This window comes from Engraulis encrasicolus, unplaced genomic scaffold, assembly GCF_034702125.1.
Source record: "Engraulis encrasicolus isolate BLACKSEA-1 unplaced genomic scaffold, IST_EnEncr_1.0 scaffold_515_np1212, whole genome shotgun sequence".
NCBI classification, from domain to species: Eukaryota; Metazoa; Chordata; class Actinopteri; order Clupeiformes; family Engraulidae; genus Engraulis; species Engraulis encrasicolus.
This window is the reverse complement of record NW_026945825.1, coordinates 1-12,500: the sequence shown is the minus strand read 5'-3', so window position 1 is coordinate 12,500 and position 12,500 is coordinate 1. Positions and strand designations below refer to the sequence as shown.

Genomic DNA, 12,500 nt, shown 5'->3' with positions numbered 1-12,500 from the left:
CAAACACTCAGAAATGTGTGTGATACGAGATGAGGTGCGGGAAAGGGCTCTGTTGGCCTCAAAACGCCTTGTTTGGGCCCAAGGAGTGTGTGAGTGTGTGTGTGTGTGTGTGTGTGTGTGTGTGTGTGTGTGTGTGTGTGTGTGTGTGTGTATGTGAGTGAGTGTGTGTGTGAGTGTGTGTGTGTACCCGTCTTGGCCTCTCGTTCTGGTGCGGTGTGTGTGTACAACAGCAGGATGGTGCAGTGTGTAGCGGTGTGTGTGTGTGTGTGTGTGTGTGTGTGTTTGTGTGTACTAGGGATGCAAACGATTAATCGATTAATCGACTTTAATCGATCAATGTGTTAATCCATTAAAAAACATTAATTGCAATTAATTGACAATTCAACTGACAGGATTAAAGAATTGAAATAGAATTAATTTAAATGTGGTATTTTATCTCAATTTTTAATGACATTTTTTAGATTTTTAGATTTAGATTAAATTTTTAGAAACATTGAGATTTCGGTGAGAAAATGCCGCTTATCAATTAATCGTAAGTCGATCGATAAGGCTATCAACTAATGATTAATGAATTAATCGATAATTTGCATCCCTAGTGTGTACCTGTCTTGGCCTCTCGTTGCGGGTACGGTGTGTGTGTAGAGCAGCAGGATGGTGCGGTGTAGCGGTGTGTGTGTGTGTGTGTGTGTGTGTGTGTGTGTGTGTGTGTGTGTGTGTGTGTGTGTGTGTGTGTGTGTGTGTGTGTGTGTGTGTGTGTGTGTGTGTGTGTGTGTGTGTGTGTGTGTGTACCTGTCTTGGCCTCTCGTTGTGGTACGGTGTGTGTGTAGAGCAGCAGTATGGTGCGGTGTGTAGCGGTGGTCAGGTCCTCCTCCTCCCAGGCCGAGTCCAGATCACACTCAGGCTCCAGCAGACGCAGAGTCACATGGGCCACCAGCACCGCTATAAACACACACACACACACACACACACAAAATCATGATTCACACAGTAGATCACATCAGATGGAAAAGAGAAGCTCAAAACAGCAAAGGGCACAACCAGTATTACTCAGGGATTAAAGCAAAAAAAAGTCATCTGACTGAACTTTTTTACCGGTTAGGTACCCGATCGAGTATCACTCCGTAACCCTACGAAAACCAATGTAGCCAGGCTTTGCCTTCATAACGAAACGAAAACTGGTTTTATGCAAGGAATGGTGCCAGAGCCAGCACTAGGCATAGGCAGACAGGGCAGTCGCCTAGAGCAGAATAGACCTATGTCTTGAGGGCGCCAGTAATACCAAAAAGTGCCACAAAATCAGAACTTCAACCAACATAAAACTTTACACTTCACATTAACAATGAATATCCATTATACACTCAGTAGGCCTATATACACTCTCAGTATGAATGTACCTGTAGGTACTAGATCAGATGTGCTCAATCAGATGTAGGCCTACAATGCTATGTTTACAGATGGCAATTTCTAAATTCAAGAAAAAGGAAAGAGGGAAAGGGGGCAGGCCTAGGCCACCAGATTGACTGGAACTGGCCGAGAATGGAGGGATAATGGATATATCAGACTGCAAACATTGAACTGCAATTTGGGGCACGTTTTGGTTATTTCCTCTTATTTCTACCCATTGTTTATGAATTGTTCACAACATTATGCAGAATGGATTCACAATGAGTGTTGCTTCAAAATGGTCTAGCTGATATCACAGAATTATTGACTTGGAATTGCAATGCGTTGATAGTGATCCCATTATGGTTTTTTTTGTAGTAGTAGTAGTAGGCTATATTTTGTCTTTCCCATCAGAATGGGCAAACACTGTTCTGGTGAAAGCACTGGTGCGCATTGCTTGCAGTATTTCTGACATTTAAAAAATAATGCACTGGTCATAGCAATCAGAGGGAGAAAACTAGTTGTTGGTTATTTTGTATGTTTTTCACTATTCATCCTGTTACAGATAACGATGGTTATGTATATAACCACGGTTCTATGAGTTCCGGATGACCGCCAGAGGCGGTGCTTACAGCACATGGATATCCATGCACGTCAGTGCAGGTCGAGTACTTAGTAACAACAAATTCACTTGTGACCTGGGTGACGTCACCCGGTGACCCCGGGATCGGGGTCAAAAGAGCAACGCACCCAGGAAATGTCCTCTTGGCAAAATTTCTCGTGTACACTCCGAGTGACAGCCAAGCTCTGGCGGTCATCCGGAACTCATAGAACCGTGGTTATATACATAACCATCGTTCTATATCGTTCCTCCTGACCGCCAGAGGCGGTGCTTACAGCACATGGATGACCAATACCAACAAAGTCATGAGGAGTGCCTAACCGTCGTCAGTGCTACTGAGACGGACTTGAAGCCACCGCAGTCGCCACAGGATAATGAGGGACGACATCAAGACAATAAAACCTGGTGAAGGCGCAGCCGGATGCCCAGGAGGCCGCGCCGCATACGCCTCCACACGTACCATAGGCCACATGCGAGCCAGTGCAACCTGGTCTAAAGGGCCCACGGGCTGCCAAAGTGAGAACCACAGGGGCAGCGCCAACCTGGTGGGGAAGCAAAAGGTTCATCCGCACCACCCTGTAGCCGTACCAGACGGCCCGGTACCACCTCCGGGTCCAGCCGCCATGGATGAGGCGGAACACAGGAAAAGAAGGTCAGCAACAGAGTCCACCATGGACAGTGCACACCATGACCGAGGCGAGTGCCACTCCCACGGACAAAGGCAGAGTAAGCAGCCGGAGACAATGCAGAACAGTCTGCGGCATTGGGACATGGCGTAGTCAAGACCATGCACCCATACCTCAAGAGGCCACAGCAAGCGGAGGCCGAGGGAAACGACGCAGGATGCCGGGGTCGGCACACACACACACCAACACCCGGAAGGAGTATAGCGTCAGGAAGGAGCGCGTCCAATGCCGGCAAGCACGTAGGATGCCAGCAGCAGGAGACCTCGAGACGGCGGTCCAGGAGGCCGCAAGTCGAGAACGGGGCAAAGCCCGCGCCATGACGGGAACGGCAACTGAAGTGGAATAAAACCACATGTAAGGAACCGCAGCGCCCAGAAGGCTACACCACAGTGCAGCAAGTGGACGGACCAAAAGGGCGTCCAGAGATCGCTGGCAGCAAGCAGAGGGCCTCCCAGCATGGCTCAGACAGGGGTGCTGCGCAAGCCACAGCAATCACCGTGCCATGGTCCGGTTCGGCAAAACCTTGCCCAGTACTCCGGACACATAGGCCTGCAACCAAGAGTCAAAGAGGCAGGCCCGGGCAGGCGGGTCGGTCACAACGGCCCAGGGTGGCCGAGAGACGGCCAACAAGACATGGGGCACCGAGCACCCATGCGTGCCTCACGCAATGTTGCATCACAACTCCCGCAGATGAACACATCCGCGACGTGACATTGCGGCCAGGCCACAATGGCCCAGGGTGGCCGAGAGACGGCCAACAAGACATGGGGCACCGAGCACCCTGGCGTGCCGCACGCAATGTTGCATCACAACTCCCGCAGACGAACACATCCGCGACGTGACATTGAGGCTGGGGCAGTGTGCCCCCAGGCTCAAGACCTTGCACGCAATGTTGCATCACAACTCCCGCAGACGAACACATCTGCGACGTGACATTGCAGCCGGGGCAGCGTGCCCCCAGGCTCAACACCTGAACTGGTGAGGCAAGTAGAGCGTCCAGAACCGGGCCAATACCCGGGAAGGAGTCAAGGCCATAGGTGGAGGCCTCCAGTATGCCGGCCAAAGTCTGATCGCCAAACCTGTGCGCAAAGCGCATCCGGTCAGCCACATACGTATACGGCCAGCCACAACACACACAGAGCCCTGTAGGGGGGCGTCGGTACAGAGGGAGAGGGCCGTCCGCCCGACGAAGACAGTCAGGCTCTCCGAAGCCCTGGCAGAGAGTATGCAATCCCCTGGGTAGACACACCAGGAGAGAGGGCAGGGTGGCACGTGCTGCCAAGCAGCAGGTGCAGCCACTGCAATAGAAATGTGCAACAGGCCAGGTGGGAATGGCAACAAGCCAGGCCCAGAGAAGGCACGAGACGACACAGGGCGCACTCGCCCGCGATAAGCGAACCATCATGCCCCTGCAGCCGACAGCAAAACATGGGGCCTAACCATCCATACACCGTAGTAGCAGCCGTAGGGGCGCAGTCACCCACCGGCGCTTGGAAACAGCGAGGAGAGATCACCCACGAGGCGAGCTTAGCGAGACGACGAGGAACAGTCGTCAGAAAAAGGCAAAACATGCAGCAGGGCCGGCCACGTACAGCAACAGAAGCTGTAGTGGCACCATCATCACCCCTGGGGAAAGCGATCCCATGAAACAGGGAAACATGTAAGGCAACAGAATATGGAGCGGGACCACTCCCACATACATGCCGTAGCCGCAGTGGTGTAGGCACCAAGGGCACCCCCCAGCGAGGCCATGGCGAAGTCACCAAGGGCCTACGGAGGACAACAAGCAGCAGGCTGAAGACAAAGAAAGCAGACAACTGCTTCGGGGCAGGAACGCTCACAAACAGTGGCATCAGCCACAGTGGACCTCCAGAGGGCCAAGGGGCGAAACGGCCAAAGGCCCTGCAAGGACCGAAGGACGATGCGCCAGCCATAGGGCAGTGGGCAAAAGCGGACAATAGGAGGCAGAGCGGAATCACTCGCATACAGCAGCCGCAGCCGAAGTGGCGAGGGCACCAACGGCAACCACAATCAGCCCACAGTGAAGCCGCCCACAGGCGAAACCACCAGCGGCCAAACACCCAGGAGGACGACACTAAACAGTCGTAGGACAGAGATAACAGTAGCCAGAGCGAGATCACTCATGCACAGGACCACCACAACGCACCGTAGCTGCCGTAGCTGCACAAGTGGCAACGGCATCAAGTAGCCTACAGGCGGAAACGCCCACAGCCAGAATGACACATTAGGACGGTGGTCAACAGCCGTTAGACAACGGAGAGATGCAGGGAACAGCGGACGAGCGGGAACACTCACGCCGTACAGCCACGCAAGGGCGCAATTAGTGCAAGCATGCAGCGCCACCGTGTAACCTATGCGCACAGAACAACGGCAGGATGTCTGGACCCCGTCAACACACCATAGCAGGCGCAGTAGCGCACGCGTCGACGGTAGTGGAGCAGCCTACAGGGCGGAAAACACCCATGGCCAGAAAACAACTCAGGGAGGCCACGTGCAAAGGTCTGAAGATCCCAGAGGAGTGTTCAGAACAGAAGGCGTGACTGAACCATCCACATAAAACAGAAATAGCCGCAGTGGTGGGAGCACCAGCGGGATTCACAAGTAGTTCTAGCCTAAGGCGAGATCACCCATGGCCACACAAACCCAAAGGGGCGTTGTGGAGCAGACCTCAGACGATGAACAAAGTTGAACACATCGGACAGGGTGTAATCATGCACACACGGTAGAAGCAGCCCTCGTGGCGGAAACGCCATCGGCATGCACAAGTAGTCCCAGCCCCAGGCGAGATCACCCATGGCCAAACAAAACAGTCACCAGACTGGGAACAGAGGTAACGCAGCAGCGCTGTACCAGGTACATCCTGAAACAGGGCATGCCGCCGGTATCGGCGGCAGGCAACCGGCATGGCGGCAACAGAAACCGGCTACGTCGCCGGCATGCGGTGTGCAAGCGAGAACACTGCCACCCTGTGCCCTCCGAGCAGGAGGCTAGAGGAGGGGAGGTAGAACGTCCAACACTCCAAACAGCCAACACCACGTCCACCCTGCGGCGCGCGTCAGGCGGAGGGCCCACACATGGCCCAGCAACATGCAGGCCGCACAGGCCAAGCAGGTTAAACCCCGCCACAGGCGTTCCCAGGAAGGAGGGGCACTCGTGAGGGTCGACATCCGTCCCCAGGACCACCCAGCAGTCGGCGCAGCAGTGGGAAAAAAACCCAACATGGAAGTCGGTAGGCAGCCGAGGACACTGGGCTGACAAGCAAACAATGCAACATACACACTAGGGCGAGGGCACCCCAACGGAAGTCAATAAGTAAGCCAGCAGGGAGGCGAGGACACCAGGCAGGCGAGCAAACACTGAGAAAAAACACATAGAAGGGGCGAGAGCACCCCAACGGCAGCCAAAACACATGCGTACAAAAGCATACAATGCAAAATATACACCAGGGGTGAGGGCATCCCAATGGTGGTCAGTAAGGAAGTCAGCAGGTAGGCGAGGACACCGCACTGACAAGTAAGCACTGAAAATACACAAGCCAGGGGGCGAGGGCACCCCAATGGCAGCCAAAACACATGCGTGTAAGCACACAACGCAAAATATACACCAGGGGCGAGGGCATCCCGATGGCGGACAGTAAGGAAGTCAGCAGGTAGGCGAGGACACCGCGCTGACAAGTAAGCACTGCAAATGTAATGTAATGAAATGCAATGTAATGTAATGTAAGCACTGCAAATACACAACCCAGGGGGCGAGGGCACCCCAATGGCTGTCAATAATGAAGTCAGCAGTGAGGTGAAGACACCAAGCTGACAAGCAAGCAATGACACAAACTGCACATTGCAGTTGGCACTGGGCAGGCGCTGTCCAACCAAAGCGACTCACAGTAGGGAACATAACCACAGCCAACATCACTAGGCTGCAAGAAATGCACAGCAATACAAGTGCATGGCAAATACACATCACAGGGGCGGAGGCACCCCAACGAGGAGACAAGCAAACAAACGACCAGGCGACAACTGAGTGATTACACAGGCAGTTGGCAGAATACAATAATACCATAATACTACACATGGTAACAGAATAATAGAACGGTGCGTGGCCCAGTAGGGAGAACACTAGCGTCAAGTGCAGACTAACCACGTAAACGATGGAGCTGGCAAGAAGCGGTGCGAGGGCCCTTTGGCGAGAACACCGGGGCAACGCAAATTGTAGATGAACCACCGCCACGCAGACAAGGAAGCCGTAATGCCAAACGAGCACGTAAGTAACGGCAAAACTAGAACGCAAGCCAGCCCGTGGACAGGCACAGGCTGAAGGCGCAAGTACACTAGCGTATTACCAATAAGTTAGCAACGCTGCAACAGTTCAAATAGTTGAGAAAGGACCGAACTATAAACTGAGGAGTCGTCGTGCGCCATAACCGCTTATCAAACAAAACCAGCTGGGGAACACTGGAAACAAAGCGAGAATCAATGAAATCTGAATCAAGCAAACGACAGCGGCGCACCAACACCACGCAAACGCCATGGTCTAACAAGCAGTTCAGTCAGCCAACAGAGAGGCGACGTTAACCACAACCGCTTACCAAACAAAACAGCGGCGGGAAACACCGCTGGAAAGTTGGAACCAAGCGGCGACAGAAATAAGATATTAACAACACGGCTTACCTCCAAATGAAATGCCGGTGGAAGCCATCAGCGGCGTGAACACCGCGTCGGGGCGAGGGATACAACAGGTAGCTTAGCCCAACCGAGCGAGGACACTCGGCAATGAGGCAACGCATTACCTCTACGCAAACATGGGATATCTGAGGAAAACGAAGGGGACCAAAGCGCAGTTTCTTGGGGGATGTAAAAACACAGCCCCAATCCCGAGGGTAACGAAACCGACAGGCGCTAGTCCAAAATCCAGTAATGTTACATTTCACAGCACTCGCGACCTGCGATGATACGCGAGAAATGAAAAGAGGACATTTCCTGGGTGCGTTGCTCTTTTGACCCCGATCCCGGGGTCACCGGGTGACGTCACCCAGGTCACAAGTGAATTTGTTGTTACTAAGTACTCGACCTGCACTGACGTGCATGGATATCCATGTGCTGTAAGCACCGCCTCTGGCGGTCAGGAGGAACGATATAGAACTTGACGTTTACAAACAGGGTGCGGTAGTCTACCTCTTGTGTTCTACCGTTTTGAAAACCTATGGCTACCGGTACTTTTTTGCTTCTCGATGTGCGGTGACAGGCACACGCTTACCATTGATTTAAAAAACGTCCCCGATTCCTACACGCACCCGTGTTCTCTCCTACAAGCTGACACGACACAAGCAGACACGACACAGTCACAGACATACGTCTATCGAAAGTAACACACTTTCCCAAGCTTGTCGCGTAACTTTCCACTCGAATCAAGGCAAATCACCCACCAATCAGTCTTGAGTGCGCAAATAACTGAACTCAAACGAAGCGTAGTCCGAGAAGATGGGCACAGACGTTGAGCCACTCAAAAACAAGCACACACAACTGTTGCTGCACACTATTCCAGTTAGCAAAAATAGCATCACAGTAGCCTACAACAAGCCTTGAAAGTGAAACTAACACCGAAACGGCGATTATTGACCATGAGTCCACCCATCAGAACACTGCTTCCCAGAACAAGACATAAAAATAAAATATTGGCTCTGCCAGGGATAGCCTCCGTGACCCCTGTAAAATGCAACCCATTTTTAACTTATTTCTTAAATATATATCGACAACAACAAAGTTAATATGCTATGATTACAGGTGAGACTGTAAATTGTCAGAAAGACAACTAGAGCTAGTTCTACACGTAGCCAGTCAAACGCGCTAAACTTTGAGGATGAAACGCATGGTATTACGCATGGTCTATATCCTAGCTAGCTGCCAATGAGCCGTCCCATTGGGGCTATGAATAATGTTAGTAAAAGTCACAATGCTTAAAAAGAAAACCCTTCATGAAAAGGACATCATGCGCAGTCGAAGTAAACTTTTCTCTTTTTTTCTAACTATCCACCACGGCAGGTGCAATGGTAATGGAAACATACGTGTCCTACCTTCTTCCAGCTATGCATTCCATGCATATGCGTTATTATTAGCCCATATTGGAATATCAGTCCAACTCGTTTAATGATGGTCATTGCACTTTAAAGACATAGTATTACACTTATTTTCTTTTCTGCCATCAGCAACAAAGTTGGCTATTTGTTTTTTAATCTCTCGCGCTGCGCCGCAACTGATTTGTTTGACCGCTCGTGTACTTTTTTTTTTTTTTGGAACACGGAAGACGATGGCTCAAAACTACTGAGTGAATCTGTTGTATGACACCACCGGTGGTGGCGTGTATAACTAAATCCGTACACCAAACACACCTTTCCTCCCCTTCTCGACCAGGAGTGCTCTCGATTTGAGTTCAGTCGGAAAGTAAAAATTGTAAATTAATTGACATGAATTATAAGGACGGAAATCCGTCCAAACGAAAATCCAGTTGACGGAAATCCGTCATAGCGACGGAAAACTTTAATCCCTGTATTACTGCAGTTAAAGGAATGGTGTATGTGATGAGGTGTGTGTAGTGTGTGTGTGTGTGTGTGTGTGTGTGTGTGTGTGTGTGTGTGTGTGTGTGTGTGTGTGTGTGTGTGTGTGTTACCCAGGCCGTTGAGGTGTGTTGACGTGTGTGCGGTGCACATGGTAGGCATTGGCAAGGTGTGTGCGATGAGGTGTGTGTGTGTGTGTGTGTGTTACCCAGGCTGTTGAGGCTCGTTGGCATGAGTGCGGAGCCGATGGTTGGCATGAGCTTGGCGAGGTGTGTGTGTGCGTGTGTGTGTGTGTGTGTGTGTGTGTGTGTGTGTGTGTGTGTGTTACCCAGGCTGTTGAGCTGCGTTGGCATGAGTGCGGTGCCGATGGTTGGCATGAGCTTGGCGAGGCGCGGGGCCGCCAGGGGGGAGTGCAGCAGGGGCAGCACAGCCTGGAGGATGCTGGGCAGTTGCCACGACAACTGAGGAGGACGCTGCATCAGCACCGACTCCAGCAGACCAACACTGGACTCCAGCTCAGCATCCAACTAGAGGAGGAGAGGAGAGGAGAGGAGAGGAGAGGAGAGGAGAGGAGAGGAGAGGAGAGGAGAGGAGAGGAGAGGGGAGGGGAGGAGGAGAGAGGAGAGGAGAGGAGAGGAGAGGAGATGAGAGGAGGGGAAGAGGGGAGGGGGCAGAGGAGAAGAGAGAAGAGGAGAGGGGAAGAGAGGAGAAGGGAAGAGGAGAGGAGAGGAGAGGAGGAAAGAGGAGAGGAGGAAAGAGGAGAGGAGAGGAGGAAAGAGGAGAGGAGAGGAGAGGGGAGGAGGGGAAAGGAGGGGAAGAGGAGAGAAGAGGAGAGGGGAGAAGTGAAGGTGAGGAGAGGAGAGGAGAGGAGAGGAGAGGAGAGGAGAGGAGAGGCGAGGAGAGGAGAGGAGAGGAGAGGAGAGGAGAGGAAAGGGGGGGAAAGGAGAGGAGAGGAGAGGAAAGGAGAGGAGAGGAGAGGAGAGGAGAGAGGAGAGGAGAGGAGAGGAGAGGAGAGGGGAGGAGGAGAGAGGAGAGGAGAGGGGAGGGGAGGAGAAGAGGAGAGGAGAGGAGAGGAGAGGAGAGGAGAGGAGAGGAGAGGAGAGGACAGAGAGGAGAAGGGAAGAGGAGAGAAGAGGAGGAAAGAGGAGAGGAGGAAAGAGGAGAGGAGAGGAGGAAAGAGGAGAGGAGAGGAGAGGGGAGGAGGGGAAAGGAGGGGAAGAGGAGAGAAGAGGAGAGGGGAGGAGAGGAGAGGAGAGGAGAGGAGGGGAGGGGAAAGGAGAGGAGAGGAGAGGAGAGGAGAGGAGAGGAGAGGAGAGGAGAGGAGAGGAGAGGAGAGGAGAGGAGAGGAGAGGAGGATGTAATGTAACATGTGAGATAGACAGCAGCTGTCATTACCCGTCACTTTTTCATTGTCCTGTGTGTGTGTGTGTGTGTGTGTGTGTGTGTGTGTGTGTGTGTGTGTGTGTGTGTGTGTGTGTGTGTGTGTGTGTGTGTGTGTGTGTGTGTGTGTGTGTGTGTGTGTGTGCGCGTGTGTGTGTACATGAGGTGGTCATCAGAGAGTGTATGGAAGACCCTCCCTGAGTGCCACCTGTGGAGTTGCTGTGTGCCTTATCTGACACCACATCCACCAACCAATCAGGGACGGGCAACACTTCAAGGCAACCAATAGGAATGAAAATGATCACAATGAATTACAGACAATACAATGATCCAGCTGTGTGTGTGTGTATGTGTGTGTGTGTGTGTGTGTGTGTGTGTGTGTGTGTGTGTGTGTGTGTGTGTGTGTGTGTATGTGTGTGTGTGTGTGTGTGTGTTGTACCCCCAAGAGCTTCTTGCGTATTGCCGCCTCCTTCTCCAGCTGTGTGTGTGTGTGTGTGTGTGTGTGCGTGTGTGTGTGTGTGTGTGTGTGTGTGTGTGTGTGTGTGTGTGTGTGTGTGTGTGTGTGTGTGTGGCGTACCCCCAGTAGCTTCTTGCGTATGGCCGCCTCCTTCTCCAGCTGGGTGTTCATCAGCTCCTTCTGTTTGGAGGTCAGCTGCACCTCCTCCTTAATGCCCTTCTTCTTCTTCAACTCCTGATGGAGGGAGAGAAGGAGGGATGGAGAGAGGAGAGAGGAGAGGAGGATAGAGGAGCAGAGGGAGAGGAGAGGAGGAGAGGAGAGGAGGGATGGAGAGGGATAGAGGAAAGGAGGGAGAGAGGAGAGGAGTGATGGAGAGGGAGAGGGGAAGAGAGGGATGGAGAGAGGGAGAGATGTGGAGAGAGGGAGCAAGAAGAAGAGGGATGGAGAGAGGGAACGAGTGAGAGAGGGAACGAGTGAGAGAGGGAGAGGAGAGAGGGAGAGGGATGGAGAGGAGGGAGAGAAGGAGGGATGGAGAGGGAGAGGGAGAGAGGAGAGAGGAGAGGGGGATGGAGAGGGAGAGAGGAGAGAGGAGAGGAGAGGGGGATGGAGAGGGAGAGAGGAGAGAGGAGAGGGGGATGGAGAGGGAGAGAGGAGAGAGGAGAGGTGGATGGAGAGGGAGCGAGAAGAAGTGGGATGGAATGGAGAGAGAGAGCGAGGGAGAGAGCAGAGGAGGGATGGTGAAAGGGAACAAGAGAGAGATAAGAGGATAGAGAAAGAGAAAGAGACCAACAGATAAACAAATATTTTCAACACGGTAACCAATATAGGAGCAGTGGGACTTGAGGTATTGAGGCTTCTACAAGATAATAACTTCATTTGTAGGCTATACCACCACTCATACAAACAGTTTTTGATAAAACAAAACAAAGGCAGAGTTTTTAAAGGGGAAGTATTTAATCATTCAAAAGTTTATAATTTTTTAATGTCACATTATGACTGGGGTCTTCAGTTCACACAAGCAAGAGCGCGACACTGCTTCTTCACAGTTCACCACTTTTTTTTCACATCAGAGACTCTGATGAAGGCCTAAGTGCCGAAACGTCAGCACCAAATAAAACATTTAAAAGTGGTGAACTGTGAAGAATCAGTGTCGCCCTCTTCCTTGTGTGAACTGAAGACTGAAGTACCTTGAAAAGCTGCACCTGCTGAAAAAGAAACCTTCGAGGTGTGCGGGCTGTCACAAAAAACATTGTGATTGGGAAAATTGTGTGTGTGTGTGTGTGTGTGTGTGTGTGTGTGTGCGCGTGTGTGTGTGCGCGTGTGTGCGTGCGCGCGCGCGTGTGTGTGTGTGTGTGTGTGTGTGTGTGTGTGTGTGTGGTTTGTGCGTTTTTGAGTGGTCTG

The 12,500-nt window shown here is 52.1% G+C and overlaps 1 protein-coding gene across 1 annotated transcript in view; it reads right to left on the bottom strand.

The window, feature by feature from the left end:
- Positions 1 to 11,333, bottom strand: part of LOC134444326 (stalled ribosome sensor GCN1-like) — a gene marked incomplete at its 5' end in the record, with an annotated part of 21,889 nt that extends 10,556 nt beyond the window's left edge. Inside the window, 3 exons of the mRNA XM_063193662.1 lie at positions 790 to 939; positions 9,591 to 9,789; positions 11,220 to 11,333. Coding sequence (XP_063049732.1) covers positions 790 to 939; positions 9,591 to 9,789; positions 11,220 to 11,333 — 463 coding nt within the window. The remainder of the gene's footprint in view (positions 1 to 789; positions 940 to 9,590; positions 9,790 to 11,219) is intronic.
- Between the last annotated feature and the right edge of the window lie 1,167 nt (positions 11,334 to 12,500).